The sequence below is a fragment of the Zonotrichia albicollis genome, chromosome 33 (genome assembly GCF_047830755.1).
Source record: "Zonotrichia albicollis isolate bZonAlb1 chromosome 33, bZonAlb1.hap1, whole genome shotgun sequence".
Lineage (NCBI taxonomy): Eukaryota > Metazoa > Chordata > Aves > Passeriformes > Passerellidae > Zonotrichia > Zonotrichia albicollis.
Window position 1 is genome coordinate 1,776,812 of NC_133851.1, and position 14,826 is coordinate 1,791,637.

The window sequence follows — 14,826 nt, forward strand, 5'->3', positions numbered from 1 at the left end:
TCCCAACCCACCCCTGCCCATGCCAATGTTCCTGCCCACCCCAACATCCCTGCCCGTGCCAATGTCCCAACCCACCCCTGCCCATGCCAATGTCCCAACCCACCCCTGCCCATGCGCCAATGTCCTTGCCCACCCCTGCCCATGCCAATGTCCCTGCCCACCCCTGCCCATGCCAATGCTCCTGCCCACCCCAACATCCCTGCCCGTGCCAATGTCCCTGCCCACCCCTGCCCATGCCAATGTTCCTGCCCACCCCAATATCCCTGCCCATGCCAATGTCCTTGCCCACCTCAACGTCCCTGCCCATGCCAACGTCCCAACCCATGCCAACGTCCCAACCCACCCCTGCCCATGCAAATGTCCTTGCCCACGCCAATGTCCTTGCCCACCCCTGCCCATGCCAATGTCCCAACCCACCCCTGCCCATGCCAATGTTCTTGCCCACCCCTGCCCATGCCAACGTCCCAACCCACCTCAACGTCCCTGCCCATCTCAATGTCCCTGCCTACCCCAGTGTCCCCTCCCGGCCCATCCCCTCCCATCCCCTCCCGGTGTCCCCATGGGTGCCACCTCCAGGTGGCCGCTGTGCACGGCGTGGTGCAGCGCCGTGCGCCCGGTGCGGTCGGCCACGTTGACGGTGCTGAGCAGCGGCAGCAGCGCCTCCACGCACTTGGTGGCCCGGTTGGCGGCGGCCACGTGCAGCGGGGTCTGCCAGTGCTTGTCCCGCGCGTTGGCATCGGCCGAGTGCTTCAGGAGCAGCTGGAGGGCTTTCTGTGGGGGGCAAACGGGGAAAGGCTCCAGACCCCGAATCCTGGGGGTCCCGGGGCTGCCGACCCCAGATCACAGCGGGGTTTTCTGCTGTGGGGTTTCCCTCTGTGGGATTTCCCATTCTGGGACTTCTCTCTGTGGGGTTTCCCTCTGTGGGATTTCCCACTTTATGATTTCCCCCTGTGGGATTTCTCACTCTGTGATTTCGATTTCCCTCTGTGATATTTCTCACTTTATGATTTCCCTCTGTGAGATTTCCCACTCTGTGATTTTGATTTCCCTCTCTGGGACTTCTCTCTGTGGGATTTCCCTCTCTGGGATTTCCCATTCTGTGATTTTGATTTCCCTGCTGTGGGATTTCCCTCTGTGGGATTTCCCTGCTATGGGATTTTCCCACTCTATGATTTCCCACTCTGGAATTTCCCACTTTTATATTTCTATCTCTGTGACTTCCCACTCTGGGATATCTCTCTGTGGGATTTCCCTCTGTGGGATTTCCTCACTTTACGATTTCCCTCTCTGGGATTTCCCACTTTATGATTTCCCTCTGTGGGATTTCTCACTTTATGATTTCCCACTCTGTGATTTCGATTTGCCTCTCTGTGATTTCCCACTCTGGGATTCCCTGCTGTGGGTTTTCCCACTCTGGGATTTCTCTCTGTGGGACTGCAGTTTTTTTCCAAGGAGAACTTTTCCCCCAGAACTTCCTGCATTCCCCAAACCCCAAAGGAAGGAAAGGGGAGCACAAAATCCCATTTTTCCCCCCTTTTCCCCCCTCACCTCGTGGCGCGAGGCGGCGGCGCGGTGCAGCGGCGTCAGCCACACCGTGTCCTTGGCGTTCACGTTAGCACCTGTGGGGGACACACCCAAAAAACACCTCAGCACCCCAAAAAACCCCAAAGCTGCCCCTCCCTGCTGCCCTGAACCCCCACAAAAGGGCAGGGAAAAATCCCAAATCCCCCAAGGGGTTCTGAAGGTGGAGAGGAATGGGGTAAAATTTTGGTTATTTTAATGGGGATTTTGTGGAATCAACAAATCCCCAACAGGGGCTCTGTGTACCCCAAAAGTATCCCCAAAACCCAATGGGAACACCCTGAATGCCAAAGGAATCCCAAAAACCCAACAGGAACACTCTGCACCCCAAAACCATTCCCAAAATCCAATGGGGACATCCTGAACCCCAAAAGCATCCTCAAATCCCAAAAGGGGCTCCCCTGTACCCCAAGGGTAACCCCAAAACCCAATGGGGACAGCCTGAATCCCAAAGGCATCCCCAAAACCCAACAGCATCCCGAAAGTATCCCCAAAACATAACAGGGACACTCTGCACCCCAAAAGTATCCCTAAAACATAACAAGGCCACTCTGTAACCCCAAAAATATCCCCAAAACCCAGTAGGGGCTCCATGTACCCCAAAAGTATCCCCAAAACTCAATGGGGACACCCTGAATGCCAAAGGAATCCCAAAAACCCAACAGGAACACTCTGCACCCCAAAACCATTCCCAAAATCCAATGGGGACATCCTGAATCCCAAAAATATCCCCAAAAGCCAAAGGGGACACCCTGAACCCCAAAAGTATCCCCAAAATCCAATGGGAACACCCTGAATGCCAAAGGAATCCCAAAAACCCAACAGGAACAGTCTGCACCCCAAAACCATTCCCAAAATCCAATGGGGACACCCTGAACCCCAAAAATATCCCCAAAACATAACAGGGGCTCCCTGAACCCCAAAGGCAACCCCAAAATGGGATTTCTGGGATCAAGTGTTTGGGATCCACAGATTTTAGGGGATTTTTCCAGATCCCCACAGATTTTAGGGGATTTTCTTGGGATCTCCACAAATTTTAGGGGATTTTCTTGGGATCCCCACAGATTTTAGGGAAGTTTCCAGATCTCCACAGATTTTAGGGGATTTTCCAGATCCCCACAGATTTTAGAGGATTTTCCAGATCTCCACAGATTTTAGGGGATTTTCCAGATCCCCACAGATTTTAGGGGATTTTCTTGGGATCCCCACAGATTTTAGGGGATTTTTGTGGGATCTCCACAGATTTTAGGGGATTTTCTTGGAATCTCCACAGATTTTAGGGGATTTTCCAGATCTCCACAGATTTTAGGGGATTTTCTCTGGGATCCACAGATTTTAGGGGATTTTTGTGGGATCCACACAGATTTTAGGGGATTTTCTCTGGGATCCACAGATGGTTTTGGGGTGATTTGGGGGTTCTGGCCCTCACCTGACAGGATGAGCAGCTCGAGGATTGCAACGTCTCCGATGTAGGCAGCAGCGTGGAGAGGGGTCCGGCGTTCCTGGTCCTGCAGGGGGGACAGCTGTGAACTGGGAGGGACTGGGATGGACTGGGAGAGACTGGGAGGGACTGGGAGGGACTGGGAGGGACTGGATGGGACTGGGAGAGACTGGGATGGGGTTGGGAAATGTGGGAGAGATTTGGATGGGACTGGGGATTGGCATGGGATTTATGGGATGGGACTGGGATGGATTGAGATGGACTGGGAGGGACTGGGATGGACTGGGATGGACTGGGATGGGGCTGGGAGAGACTGGGAGGGACGGGGATGGACTGGGATGGGACTGGGATGGGACTGGGATGGGACTGGGATGGATTGGGATGGGACTGGGATGGACTGGGAGAGACTGGGAGGGACTGGGATGGGACTGGGATGGACTGGGAGAGACTGGGAGGGACTGGGATGGGACTGGGAGGGACTGGGATGGACTGGGATGGACTGGGATGGGACTGGGATGGACTGGGAGAGACTGGGAGGGACTGGGATGGGACTGGGAGGGACTGGGATGGACTGGGATGGGACTGGGATGGGACTGGGATGGACTGGGAGGGACTGGGATGGACTGAGATGGGACTGGGGATTGGGATGGGATTTATGGGATGGGGATGGGAGGGACTGGGATGGGCGGGGATGGACTGGGAGGGACTGGGATGGGGCTGGGATGGGGCTGGGAGGGACTGGGAGAGACTGGGATGGACTGGGAGGGACTGGAATGGACGGGGATGGACTGGGAGGGACTGGGAGGGACTGGGATGGGGCTGGGATGGGATTGGGAGGAACTGGGAGAGATTGGGAGGGGATTGAGATGGACTAGGAGGGACTGGGATGCGGCTGGGAGGGATTGGGAGAGACTGGGAGGGATTGGGAGAGACTGGGGGGGACTGGGATGGGGATGGGATGGGATTTGTGGGATTTATGGGATGTGAATGGGGATGGAGATGGGATGGGATGGGATGGGATGGGATGGGATGGGATGGGATGGGATGGGATGGGATGGGATGGGATGGGATGGGATGGGATGGGATGGGATGGATGGGATGGGACAGAACAGGATGGAATTTATGGGAGGGATGGGATGGGATGGGATTTGTGGGATTGATGGAATTGATGGGACTGATGGGATTTGTGGGATTTGTGGGATTTGTGGGATTGATGGGATGGGGATGGCAGGGATCTGGGAGCCCTGGGTGCGGTTTGGCGGCAGCAGCAGCAGCAGCAGCAGCAGCAGCAGCAGCAGCAGCACGGCCCTCACTCACCAGCACATTGATGTTCTCCTTCTGATTGAGCAGCGACCGAACCTCCTCCACATCCCGGTTAAAGATGGCTTGGACCAGAGGGGGCTGCGGGGACACAGAGGGGACAGTGACACTGCTGGAATGGGAAGGGGGACACAGAGGGGACAGTGACACTGCTGGAACAGGGTGGGGACACAGAGGGGACAGTGACACTGCTGGAACGGGGAGGAGGACACAGAGGGGACAGTGACACAGCTGGAACGGGGAGGGGGACACAGAGGGGGACACAGAGGGGACAGTGACACAGCTGGAATGGGGAGGGGACAGTGACACAGCTGGAACAGGGTGGGAGACACAGAGGGGACACAGAGGGGACAGTGACACAGCTGGAATGGGACAGTGACACAGGTGGAATGGGGAGGGGACAGTGACACAGCTGGAATGGGGAGGGGACAGTGACACTGCTGGAACAGGGTGGGGGACACAGAGGGGACAGTGACACTGCTGGAACAGGGTGAGGGACACAGAGGGGACAGTGACACAGCTGGAATGGGGAGGGGGACACAGAGGGGACAGTGACACTGCTGGAATGGGGAGGGGGACACAGAGGGGACAGTGACACTGCTGGAATGGGGAGGGGACAGTGATGGGGACATAAGGACAGGGGACAGTGACAAAGCTGGAACAGGGTGGGGGACACAGAAGGGACAGTGACATAGCTGGAATGGAATGGGGAGACAGTGACACAGCTGGAAGGGGGGGACAGTGATGGGGACACAATGAGGGGTGACAGTGACAGGGACACAGCTGGAATAGGGGGTGACAGTGACACAAGTAGAGGTGACAGTGACACAGCTGGAACGAGGGGGGACAGTGATGGGGACACAGGGAGAGGTGACAGAGAGAGAGGACACAGCTGGAACAGGGGGTGACAGTCATGAGGACACAATGAGGGGTGACAGTGACAGTTGGAATGAAGGGTGACACTAATGGGGACACAGCTGGAACAGGCGGTGACAGTGATGGGGACACAGCTGGAACGGGGTTCAGCCATTCCTGGGGTTCTCCTGTTCCCGATCCAGGGGTCCCAACCTCAGGGTTCTCCCATTCCCAGAGTTCTGCCATTCCAGGACTGGGGGATCCCATTCCTGGAGTTCTCCCAATTTCAGGGTTCTGCCATTCCTGGGGTTCTCCTGTTCCCGAGCCAGGTATCCCAACCCCAGGGATGTTGAGTTCCTGATTCTGGTGTTCCATTCCTGGGATTCTCCTGTTGCAGGACCGGGGGATCCCATTCCCAGGATTCTCCCCTTCCCAGGATTCTCCCATTCCCAGGATTCTCCCATTCCCAGGATTCTGCCATTCCCAGGGCTCTCCTGCTCCTGACCCGGGTGTCTCAGTCTTGGGGATCTCCTGTTCCTGATCCTGGTGTCCCATTCCCGTTCCAGGCCCGGGGTTCTGCCATTCCCGGGGCTCTCCCGTTCCCAACCCAGGTGTCCCATTCCCGGGGCTCTCCCATTCCCGGCCCGGGGGTCCCATTCCCGGGCTTCTCCCGTTCCCGGCCCAGGGGTCCCATTCCCGGGCTTCTCCCGTTCCCGAGCCGGGATCTGCCGTTCCCGGTTCTGAGGATCCCACTCCCAAGGCTCTCCCGGGACAGGATCCCCCTTTGATGCTTCACATCCCCGGGCCAGAGAACCCCGCGGCTCTCCCGTTCCCGGCCCGGGGGTCCCATTCCCGGGGCTCTCCCGTTCCCGGCCCGGGGGTCCCATTCCCGGGGCTCTCCCGTTCCCGGCCCGGGGGTTCATTCCCGGGGCTCTCCCGTTCCCCGTTCTGAGGCTCCCATCCCCGGCGCTCTCCCGTTCCCGGTTCTGAGGGTCCCATTCCCGGGATTCTGCCATCCCCGGCGCTCTCCCGTTCCCGGTTCTGAGGGTCTCATTCCCGGGATTCTGCCATCCCCGGGGCTCTCCCGATCCCGGTTCTGAGGCTCCCATCCCCGGGGCTCTCCCGTTCCCCGTTCTGAGGTTCCCATCCCCGGCGCTGTCCCGTTCCCGTTCCCGGTTCTGAGGGTCTCATTCCCGGGATTCTGCCATTCCCGGGGCTCTCCCGTTCCCCGTTCTGAGGCTCCCATCCCCGGGGCTCTCCCGTTCCCCGTTCTGAGGCTCTCATCCCCGGCGCTCTCCCGTTGCCGCTCCCGGCCCGGCCCGCGCTGGGCCCGGCGGGCACGGCCAGAGCGGCTCCAAACGGTGACCCCGGCCCGTCCCGGAGCTGCAGCAGGACCGGGAGCAGCGGGAAGAGCTCGGCAGAGCGGGGCCCGCGGCCTGGGGCGGCGGCGGGCCGGGCCCGGTGGCGGAGCCGCGCTAGGCCGCACATCCCCGGGCTGCCGTAGCGGCGCGGCCCGGCCGAGGCGCGGCGGCGACGGGGCCGGGAGGAATCAACCGGGGGAAGGAAGGAAGGAAGGACGGGGGAACGGCGGCCGTACCTGGTCCGTGATGCTGAGAACCCCCATGTCGGGGCCGCCCTCAGCGCCCAGCTCCCGGCATCGGGTCCGGCCGCGGTGGCTCCGCTCGGGCGGCTGCGGGGCGGGGATGGAGCGCCGGGGATGCGCCGCCCACCGGGCCCGAACGGCGGCGGCGGGGGCGGCCCCGGGGCAGCGGCAGCGCCCGGGGGGACACGGCGGGAGCGGGACGGGGGGCAGCGGGGAGCGGCTGCCCCGGTAATCCCGGGGGTCGCTGCTCTGGGGTGTGCCCGGTGGGAATCCATGAGGGATGTCGGTAATCCCGGTAATACCGGGGGTCCCGGGGATTGCTGCTCTAACCCTCTCAGGGATGTGCCCGGTGGGAATCCATGAGGGATGTCGGTAACACCGGAGGTCCCGGGGGTCCCGGAGGTTGATGCTCTGGAATGTCCCCGGTGGGAATCACACCCATGAAGGGCTCCCGGTAATCCTGGGGATCCCGGGGGTCTCTGCTCTGGGATGTTCCCGGTGGGAATCACATCCATGAGCAGCTGTCGGTAATCCCGGGGATCGCGGACAGCGGCTCCCCCAGCCTGAAGAATGGTAGGGTGGTGGGAGAGAGTCCTGGGGGTCCCATGTGCCACCTCCATCCCCTCTGAGGGGTCTGTCCTGTGGGAATCCCATCCCAGGCGGTCCTGGGGGTCCCAGGGAGTCCCTGAGCAGCAGCTCCTCCGTCCCAAAGGGCTCTGGAATGGTGGCAGAGGGTCCTGGGTGTCCCATGTGCCACCTCTGTCCCTCTCTGGGGTGAACTGGGATGTGCTGGGAGGAACTGGGCTGAACTGGGCCATACTGGGATGAGCTGGACTGGGCTGTGCTGGGTGGGACTGGTTGGCAGTGGCTAATGCTGAGCTGGTCTGGGCTGAACTGGGAGACACTGGGAGGCCCAGGGCTGTGCTGGGCTGTACTGGGAGACACTGGGCTGAACTGGGCCTGTACTGGGATGTAGTGGGCTACACTGGGAGGCACTGGGATGTGTTGGGCTGTACTGGGCGGCACTGGGCCGCACAGCTCCCGCAGGTTCCGTGTTCCCCGGTCCCTCTGCCCGGTTCGGAGCGGAGCCGTTACCGGGACACAGCACCAGGGGCGCCCCCTGGGGCAGAGCCCACTCCCGGCAGCCCCGGGCTGGGTAGTCCCGGTTGGTCCCGGTTGGATCCCGGTCCCGCTGCAGCCGCAGCCCCGCCCCGCACTACATTCCCCATCATGCCTCGCGCACCCCCGACTACAACTCCCATCATTCCTCGCTCGGGAGGCGTCGCCTCGCCCCGCCCCTTGACGTACCCGCCGCTATGGCGACGCGGTGACGTCACGGGGTGAGAGGTCAGGGCGGCGGCGGCGCCGCGTCCCGGCCCGGTCCCGGTTCCGGCCCGGCCGCGGTCCCGGCCCGGTGATGGCGGCCCGGCGGCTCCGCGGGGCCCTCCAGCTCGGGGCGCGGCAGCGCCTGCGGGCCGCGGCGGCCCCGCCCGGCAGGTGAGCGGCGGCGGCGACCCGGAGGTCACACCGGCCCCGGGGGCACCGGGGCGGGCCCGGGGCGGCGATGGTGCTGTGGGGGTTTCTCCGGGCCTGGCAGCGCTCCCGGTCCCCTCGGGACGCGGTGATCCGGGGGCACCTTGGCGGAACCGGGAGGTGTCGGTGGGACCGGCCCGGGAGTCCCGGTGGATCCCGGTGGGGCCCGGTCCCGGTTCCACCGGAAGGGAGGAATCGGGACAGGGCTGGGAGGGGCTGACCTTGGAGCGAACCCGGTGTGGGGACACCGGGAGCGGGCCGGTACGGGGGGTCACGGCAGAACCGAGCCCCGATGTCACCGGGAGAGGCGGCACCGGCTGCGTCCCCGCGGCCGTGACCTCTGCTCGGGGACAGTGACACGGGGACCCGGTGGTTCCGGTGGGGAGGGCGGGATCAGCTCCGGGAGCGGCACCGGGAGGGCACCGGGATCAGCCCCGGGAGCGGCACCGGAGGGCACCGGGATCAGCTGTGCCCGGCTCGGGTTTCCCGGCCTTCCTCCTCCTCCTCCTCCTCCCCGGCAGCTGCAGCGCTGGGATCGCCCCGGGAGCGGCACCGGGGAGGATTCCCGGCACGGGAAGGGCGGGAGGGACCGGGATGGGACAGGGAGAGGTCAGGAAGGGACCCGGGGTTGTCTGGAAGGGGCCTGGGATGGTCTGGAGGGGATCTGGAAGTTCAGGAAGGGACCTGGGCACATCTGGAGAGAGTCTGAGCTGGTCAGGAAGGGGTTTGGGATGGTCTGAAGGGGTTTGGGAAGGTCAGAAAGGGACCTGGGATGGTCTGGGAAGAGCCTGAGCTGGGCTAGAAGGGGTTTGGGATGGTCTGAAGGGGGTTTGGATGGTCTGGAAGGATTTGGGAAACTCTGGGAGGGATTTGGAAAGCCCTGTAAGGGACTTGAGAAGCCCTGGAGGCATTTGTGACACCTGGAAGGGATTTGGGAAGCTCTGGAAGGATTTGGGATGCTCTGGAAGGGACCTGGGAAGTTCTGGAGAGTTTCGGGAAGTTCGGGAAGAAATTTGGGAAGCTCTGGAGGAAACCTGTGAGGCTCTGACGAGATTTGGGAAACCCTGGGAGAGCCTAGAAAAGATTTGGGAAGCCCTGGAAGGGACCCGAGAAGCTCTGGAGGGGCCTGGGTAGTTCTTGAGGGATTTGGGGAGCTCTGGAAGAAATTTGGGAAGCTCTGGAAGGATTTGGGAATCTCTGGGAGGATTTGGGAATCTCTGGAAGGGATTTGGGAATCTCTGGAAGGATTTGGGAATCTCTGGGAGGATTTGGGAATCTCTGGGAGGGATTTGGGAATCTCTGGGAGGGACCTGGGAATCTCTGGGAGGGATTTGGGAATCTCTGGAAGGATTTAAGAGCTCAGGAAGGGTCCCAAGGTGCTCCTGGGGCAGCCGCACGTCCCGGTGCTGCCGGTGCCACCCGGTGCCAGTCGGTGCCACCCAACGCCCCCCGTTGTCCCCAGGCACGCGTTCCCGTGCGGGCTCCGCCCGTCCCGCCCGGCCCGGCCCGTCCTGGCCTGGGAGCCCCGAGCTCAGCCCAGCCGGGGCTTCCTGAGCCTCAGCAACAAACGCAAGGAGTACTCGGAGAGACGGATCATCGGGTGGGTGTGGGTGTGGATCATCGGGTGGGTGTGGATCATCGGGTGGGTGACACCATCGGGTGGGTGACACCATCGGGTGGGTGACACGGGGGCGCTGGGAGGGGGATGGGCCAAACACAGCCCTGAGACTGAACCCAAACCCAGCCCTGAGACTGAACCCAGCTCCAAACCCAGCCCTGGGACTGGGACTGAGCCCAGTCCCAGCCCTGGGACAGGGACTGAGCCCAAACCCAACCCTGAGCGTGAGACTGAGCCCAAACCCAGCCCTGAGCCTGGGACTGAGCCTGAGCACAACCCTGAGCACAGCCCTGGAACTGAGACTGAGCCCAACCCCAACTCCAAACCCAGCCTTGAGACTGAGACTGTGACTGAGCCTGAGCCCAGCTCAGCCCTGACCCCAACCCTGAGCCTGAGCCCAACGACAGCTCCAAACCCGGCCCTGAGCCTGGGACTGAGCCCAAACCCAGCCCTGAGCCTGGGACTGAGCCCAGCCCCAAACCCAATCCCGGCTCCAGCCCCAACCCCAATCCCAGTCATGGCTTCAGCCCCAACCCCAACTCTGACCCCAATCCCAACCCCAGCCCCAGCCCTGACCCCAACCCCAGCCCCAGCTCCAATCTCAAGCCCAAACCCCGACCCCAACCCCAATCCCAGCCCTGACCCCAGACCCCAATCCTGGCTTCAACCCCAGCACCAACTCTGACCCCAATCCCAACCCTGACCCAAATCCCAGCCCAGTCCCAACCCCAGCCCTGATCATGCCTCAGCCCCAATCCCAGCCCAGCTCCAGCCCTGACCCCAACTCTGACCCCAACCCCAATTCCAGCCCCAGTCCCAACTCCAGTTCTGACCTCAGCCCCAGCTCCAATCCCAACCCCGACCCCAACTCCTGAGCCCAATCCCAGCTCCAGCCCCAACCCCAGCCCTGACCCCAGCCCCAACTGCAGCCCCAGCCCCAATCCCATCCCTAATCCTGACCCCAACCCCAATTCCAGCCCCAGTCCCAACTCCAGTTCTGACCTCAACCCCAGCTCTAATCCCATCTCCAGCCCCGACCCCAACTCTGACCCCAACCCTCACCCCAACCCCAATCCCATCCCCAATCCCAACCCTAATCCCATCCCCAGTTCCAGCCCCAATCCCAACTCCAGTTCTGACCTCAGCCCCAGCTCCAATCCCAACTCCAATCCCAGCCCCGACCCCAGTCCCAACCCTGACCCCAACCCCAATCCCATCCCCAATCCCAACCCCAATCCCATCCCCAATCCCAATCCCAACCCCAATTCCAGCCCCAGTCCCAGCTCCAATTCTGACCTCAGCCCCAGCCCCAACCCCAACTCCAGCCCCAACTCCAGCCCCGACCCCAGTCCTGACCCCAGTCCCAACTGCAGCCCCATCCCCAATCCCATCCCTAATCCTGACCCCAACCCCAATCCCAGCCCAACCCCAGCCCCATTTCCGTCCCAGGTACTCCATGCAGGAGATGTACGACGTGGTGGCCAACGTGGAGGACTACAAGAACTTCGTGCCCTGGTGCAAGAAATCCGTGGTGGTGTCGCGGCGCCAGGGCCACCTCAAGGCGCAGCTGGAGGTGGGGTTCCCGCCCGTGCTGGAGCGCTACACCTCCATCGTCACCCTGGTGCGGCCCCACCTGGTCAAGGTGAGCTCAGCACGGGCTGGAGAAGGTTCTGGAGAAACCCTGAGGGAGCTGGGAAGGGGCTCAGCCTGCAGGGAAGGAGGATCAGGGGGGAATTTTCACCCTGAATGGAAGAGCAGGGTTGGGATCTGCTCCCAGGAACAGCAGGAGGAGGAGGAGCAGTCCCAGGTTCAGGATGGACATGAAAACAGGAATTTCCTCATGGAAAAATGTGGTCAAGCTTTGGAACTGCCTGGAGGGAAAGAGGTGCAAGAGGGGAATTTTCACCCCACGAGTCCTTATTGGGAGAGTGAGGTTGGGATCTGCTCCCAGAACAGCAGGAGGAGAAGGAACAGCTCTGAATTCCTCCAGGAGAGGGTCAGGATGGACATCAGGAGGAATAAAAGGTGGTCAGGCTCTGGAACTGCCTGGAACAGGAGGTTCAGAGGGGAATTTTCACCCCAGGGTCAGGATCTGCTCCCAGGGAACACCAGGATGAGGTGGAGCAGCCCCAAATTCCTCCAGGAGAGGGTCAGGATGGACATCAGGAGGAATAAAAGGTGGTCAGGCTTTGGAACTGCCTGGAACAGGAGGTTCAGAGGGGAATTTGCACCCCAAAACTCCAATTTCTCCAGGAGAGGGTCAGGATGGACATCAGGAGGAATAAAAGATGGTCAGGCTCTGGAACTGCCTGGAACAGGAGGCTCAGGGAGGAATTTTCACCCCAGGGTCAGGATCTGCTCCCAGGGAACACCAGGATGAGGTGGAGCAGCCCCAAATTCCTCCAGGAGAGGGTCAGGATGGACATCAGGAGGAATAAAAGGTGGTCAGGCTTTGGAACTGCCTGGAACAGGAGGCTCAGAGGGGAATTTTCACCCCAGGGTCAGGATCTGCTCCCAGGGGAGAGGTTCAGGTTGGACACCAAGGAAATTTCCTCTTGGCAAAGGTGGTGGAACTGCCTGGAGAGCAGGTTCAGAGGGGAATTTTCACCCCAGGGTCAGGATCTGCTCCCAGGGAATACCAGGAGGGGAAGGAACAGCCCCAAATTCCTCCAGGAGAGGTTCAGGAGGAATAAAAGGTGGTCAGGCTTTGGAACTGCCTGGAACAGGAGGTTCAGAGGGGAATTTGCACCCCAAAACTCCAATTCCTCCAGGAGAGGATCAGGATGGACATCAGGAGGAATAAAAGGTGGTCAGGCTCTGGAACTGCCTGGAACAGGAAGTTCAGGGGGGAATTTTCACCCCAGGGTCAGGATCTGCTCCCAGGGAACAGCAGGAGAAGGAGAACCAGCCTCGGGTTGTTCCAGGGCAGTTCAGTTTGGAATTTCCCCACAGGAGCTCTCAGGCTTTGGAAGTGCCCAGGGAAGTTCAGAGGTGTCCAGGACGTGGCACCGGGGGAATCTCAGGCCGGGCTGGAGCCGGGAGAGTTTCCCATCCTCGGGGACTCCCGGTGCCTCCCTGAGCTCCCATTTCCCCCTCCCCAGGCTGGGCTGGGTCCAGGAGGGTTTTCCCATCCTCAGGGATGGTCCCAGTGCCCCCTCCCCAGGCCGGGCTGATCCCGGTGCTCCCCGGTGCTCCCTGAGCTTCCATTTCCCCCTCCCCAGGCCGGGCTGAATCTGGGAGTGTTTCCCATCCTTGGGGATGATCCCGGTGCCCCCCTGAGCTCCCGGTGCCCCCTGATCCCCCATCTCTCCCTCCCCAGGCCGGGCTGATCCCGGTGTTCCCCGGTGCCCCCCTGATCCCCGTCTCTCCCTCCCCAGGCTGGGCTGATCTCGGTGGTCCCAGGTGGCTCCCGGTGCCTGCCTGATCCCCGGTGTCTCCCTCCCCAGGCTGGGCTGAATCTGAGAGTGTTTCCCATCCTTGGGGATGATCCCGGTGCCCCCCTGATCCCCGTCTCTCCCTCCCAGGCCGTCTGCACCGACGGGCGCCTCTTCAACCACCTGGAGACCAACTGGCGCTTCAGCCCCGGCATCCCCGGCTACCCCCGCACCAGCACCGTGGATTTCTCGGTACGAGCCCGGCCCGGCTCTGCCCCCCCCGGGGGAAGGCGGAGCTCGCCCACCCACCCTCACCTCTTCCTCCTCCTCCTCCTCCTCCTCCTCCTCCTCAGATCTCCTTCGAGTTCCGCTCCCTGCTGCACTCCCAGCTGGCCACCGTGTTCTTCGACGAGGTGGTCAAGCAGATGGTGGCCGCCTTCGAGCGCCGAGCGGCCAAAACCTTCGGGCCCGAGACGCGAATCCCGCGGGAGCTGATGTTCCACGAGGTGCACCAGACGTGAGGGGCGGGGCGGGGCCCGCCCCGAGCCCAAACCCCCCCAAAAATATTTATTCAACCAAGTGCGTTTCTCTCTCTCCTCCGCTGCTGTTGCCTCAACGCCCCCCCCGGGGCTGCTGTGAGCCCCCTGCCCTCAATCCCAGCAGCTGATTTTGCAGCTGGTTTGGGGTTTTAAGGTTTGGTTTCGTTGTTGGTTTGGTTTTTTGGTTTTTTTTTAACCCTTTTTTGGTTCTTTTTAAGCTCCTCAGCCAGGCTGGAGGGCCCTGATAGGGGCAGCTCTGGTAGGAATGGGGAGGGGGTGGAAAAGCTGCTGTGAGCCCCCTCCCCTCAATCCCAGGAGCTGATTTTAGGTTTTAAGTTTTGGTTTAGTTTTTTTTTTTTCTTTATTTTTAACCCTTTTTTGTTGTTGTTTTTAAGCTCCTCAGCCAGGCTGGAGGGCCTCAATGGGGGCAGCTCCTGCTGTGCTCTGGGATGGGTGAGGGAAAAGCTGCTGGGACCCCTCCCCTAATCCCAGGAGCTGATTTTGAGGTTTAAATTTTGGTTAATTTTTTTTTTTACCCTTTTTTTGGTTCTTTTTAAACTCCTCAGCCAAGCTGGAGGGCCCCAATGGGGGCAGCTCCGGTAGAGGAACAGGGAGGGGGTGGGAAAAGCTGCTGGGACCCCCTCCCCAATTCCTCCCCAAGGAACAAAAAAAGGGAAGGAGGAGCCCCCCACCCACCCACCCAAAAGCATCGCACACTTTGCACAAGCCACACGCACAGGGTGGGGAGGGGGCGGCTCCTGCTGCCCCCCCCATCACCCCCACGGTCCCCACCCCCCCCCAGCGACCCCACCCCTATTTTGGGGGGGGGGGGTGGGAAGGTCTCAGCTCCTGCCCCCTCCCCTTTAACCACAGAGGGGTGAGGGGGTCCCCGAGCCCCCCCTGGCCCAAGGAAGGAAAGGCTTGGCCAGGCCAATAAAGAGAATTTTCCAAGGGTCAGCAGC

At 61.4% G+C, this 14,826-nt stretch overlaps 2 protein-coding genes across 3 annotated transcripts in view; one reads left to right on the forward strand and one right to left on the reverse strand.

The window, feature by feature from the left end:
• ANKRD52 (ankyrin repeat domain 52) overlaps positions 1 to 6,954 on the reverse strand; it is a 57,197-nt gene extending 50,243 nt beyond the window's left edge. The window contains exons 1-5 of one of the 2 annotated variants that reach the window (XM_074530846.1): positions 6,795 to 6,954; positions 4,340 to 4,423; positions 3,011 to 3,089; positions 1,549 to 1,619; positions 571 to 771 (exon numbers count right to left, since the gene is read on the reverse strand). In XM_074530846.1, the coding sequence (XP_074386947.1) occupies positions 571 to 771; positions 1,549 to 1,619; positions 3,011 to 3,089; positions 4,340 to 4,423; positions 6,795 to 6,821 (462 nt within the window). In that variant the 5' untranslated portion in view covers positions 6,822 to 6,954. The remainder of the gene's footprint in view (positions 1 to 570; positions 772 to 1,548; positions 1,620 to 3,010; positions 3,090 to 4,339; positions 4,424 to 6,794) is intronic. The other variant, XM_074530845.1, reaches the window with a different exon arrangement.
• Positions 6,955 to 8,106: 1,152 nt separating this feature from the next.
• Positions 8,107 to 14,566, forward strand: COQ10A (coenzyme Q10A). Its single transcript, XM_074530851.1, has 5 exons — positions 8,107 to 8,297; positions 9,796 to 9,933; positions 11,401 to 11,593; positions 13,476 to 13,577; positions 13,679 to 14,566. The coding sequence occupies exons 1-5, from the start codon at positions 8,218 to 8,220 to the stop codon at positions 13,844 to 13,846; spliced, it is 681 nt and encodes a 226-aa protein (XP_074386952.1). The 5' UTR covers positions 8,107 to 8,217; the 3' UTR covers positions 13,847 to 14,566.
• The last annotated feature ends 260 nt before the right edge of the window (positions 14,567 to 14,826 follow it).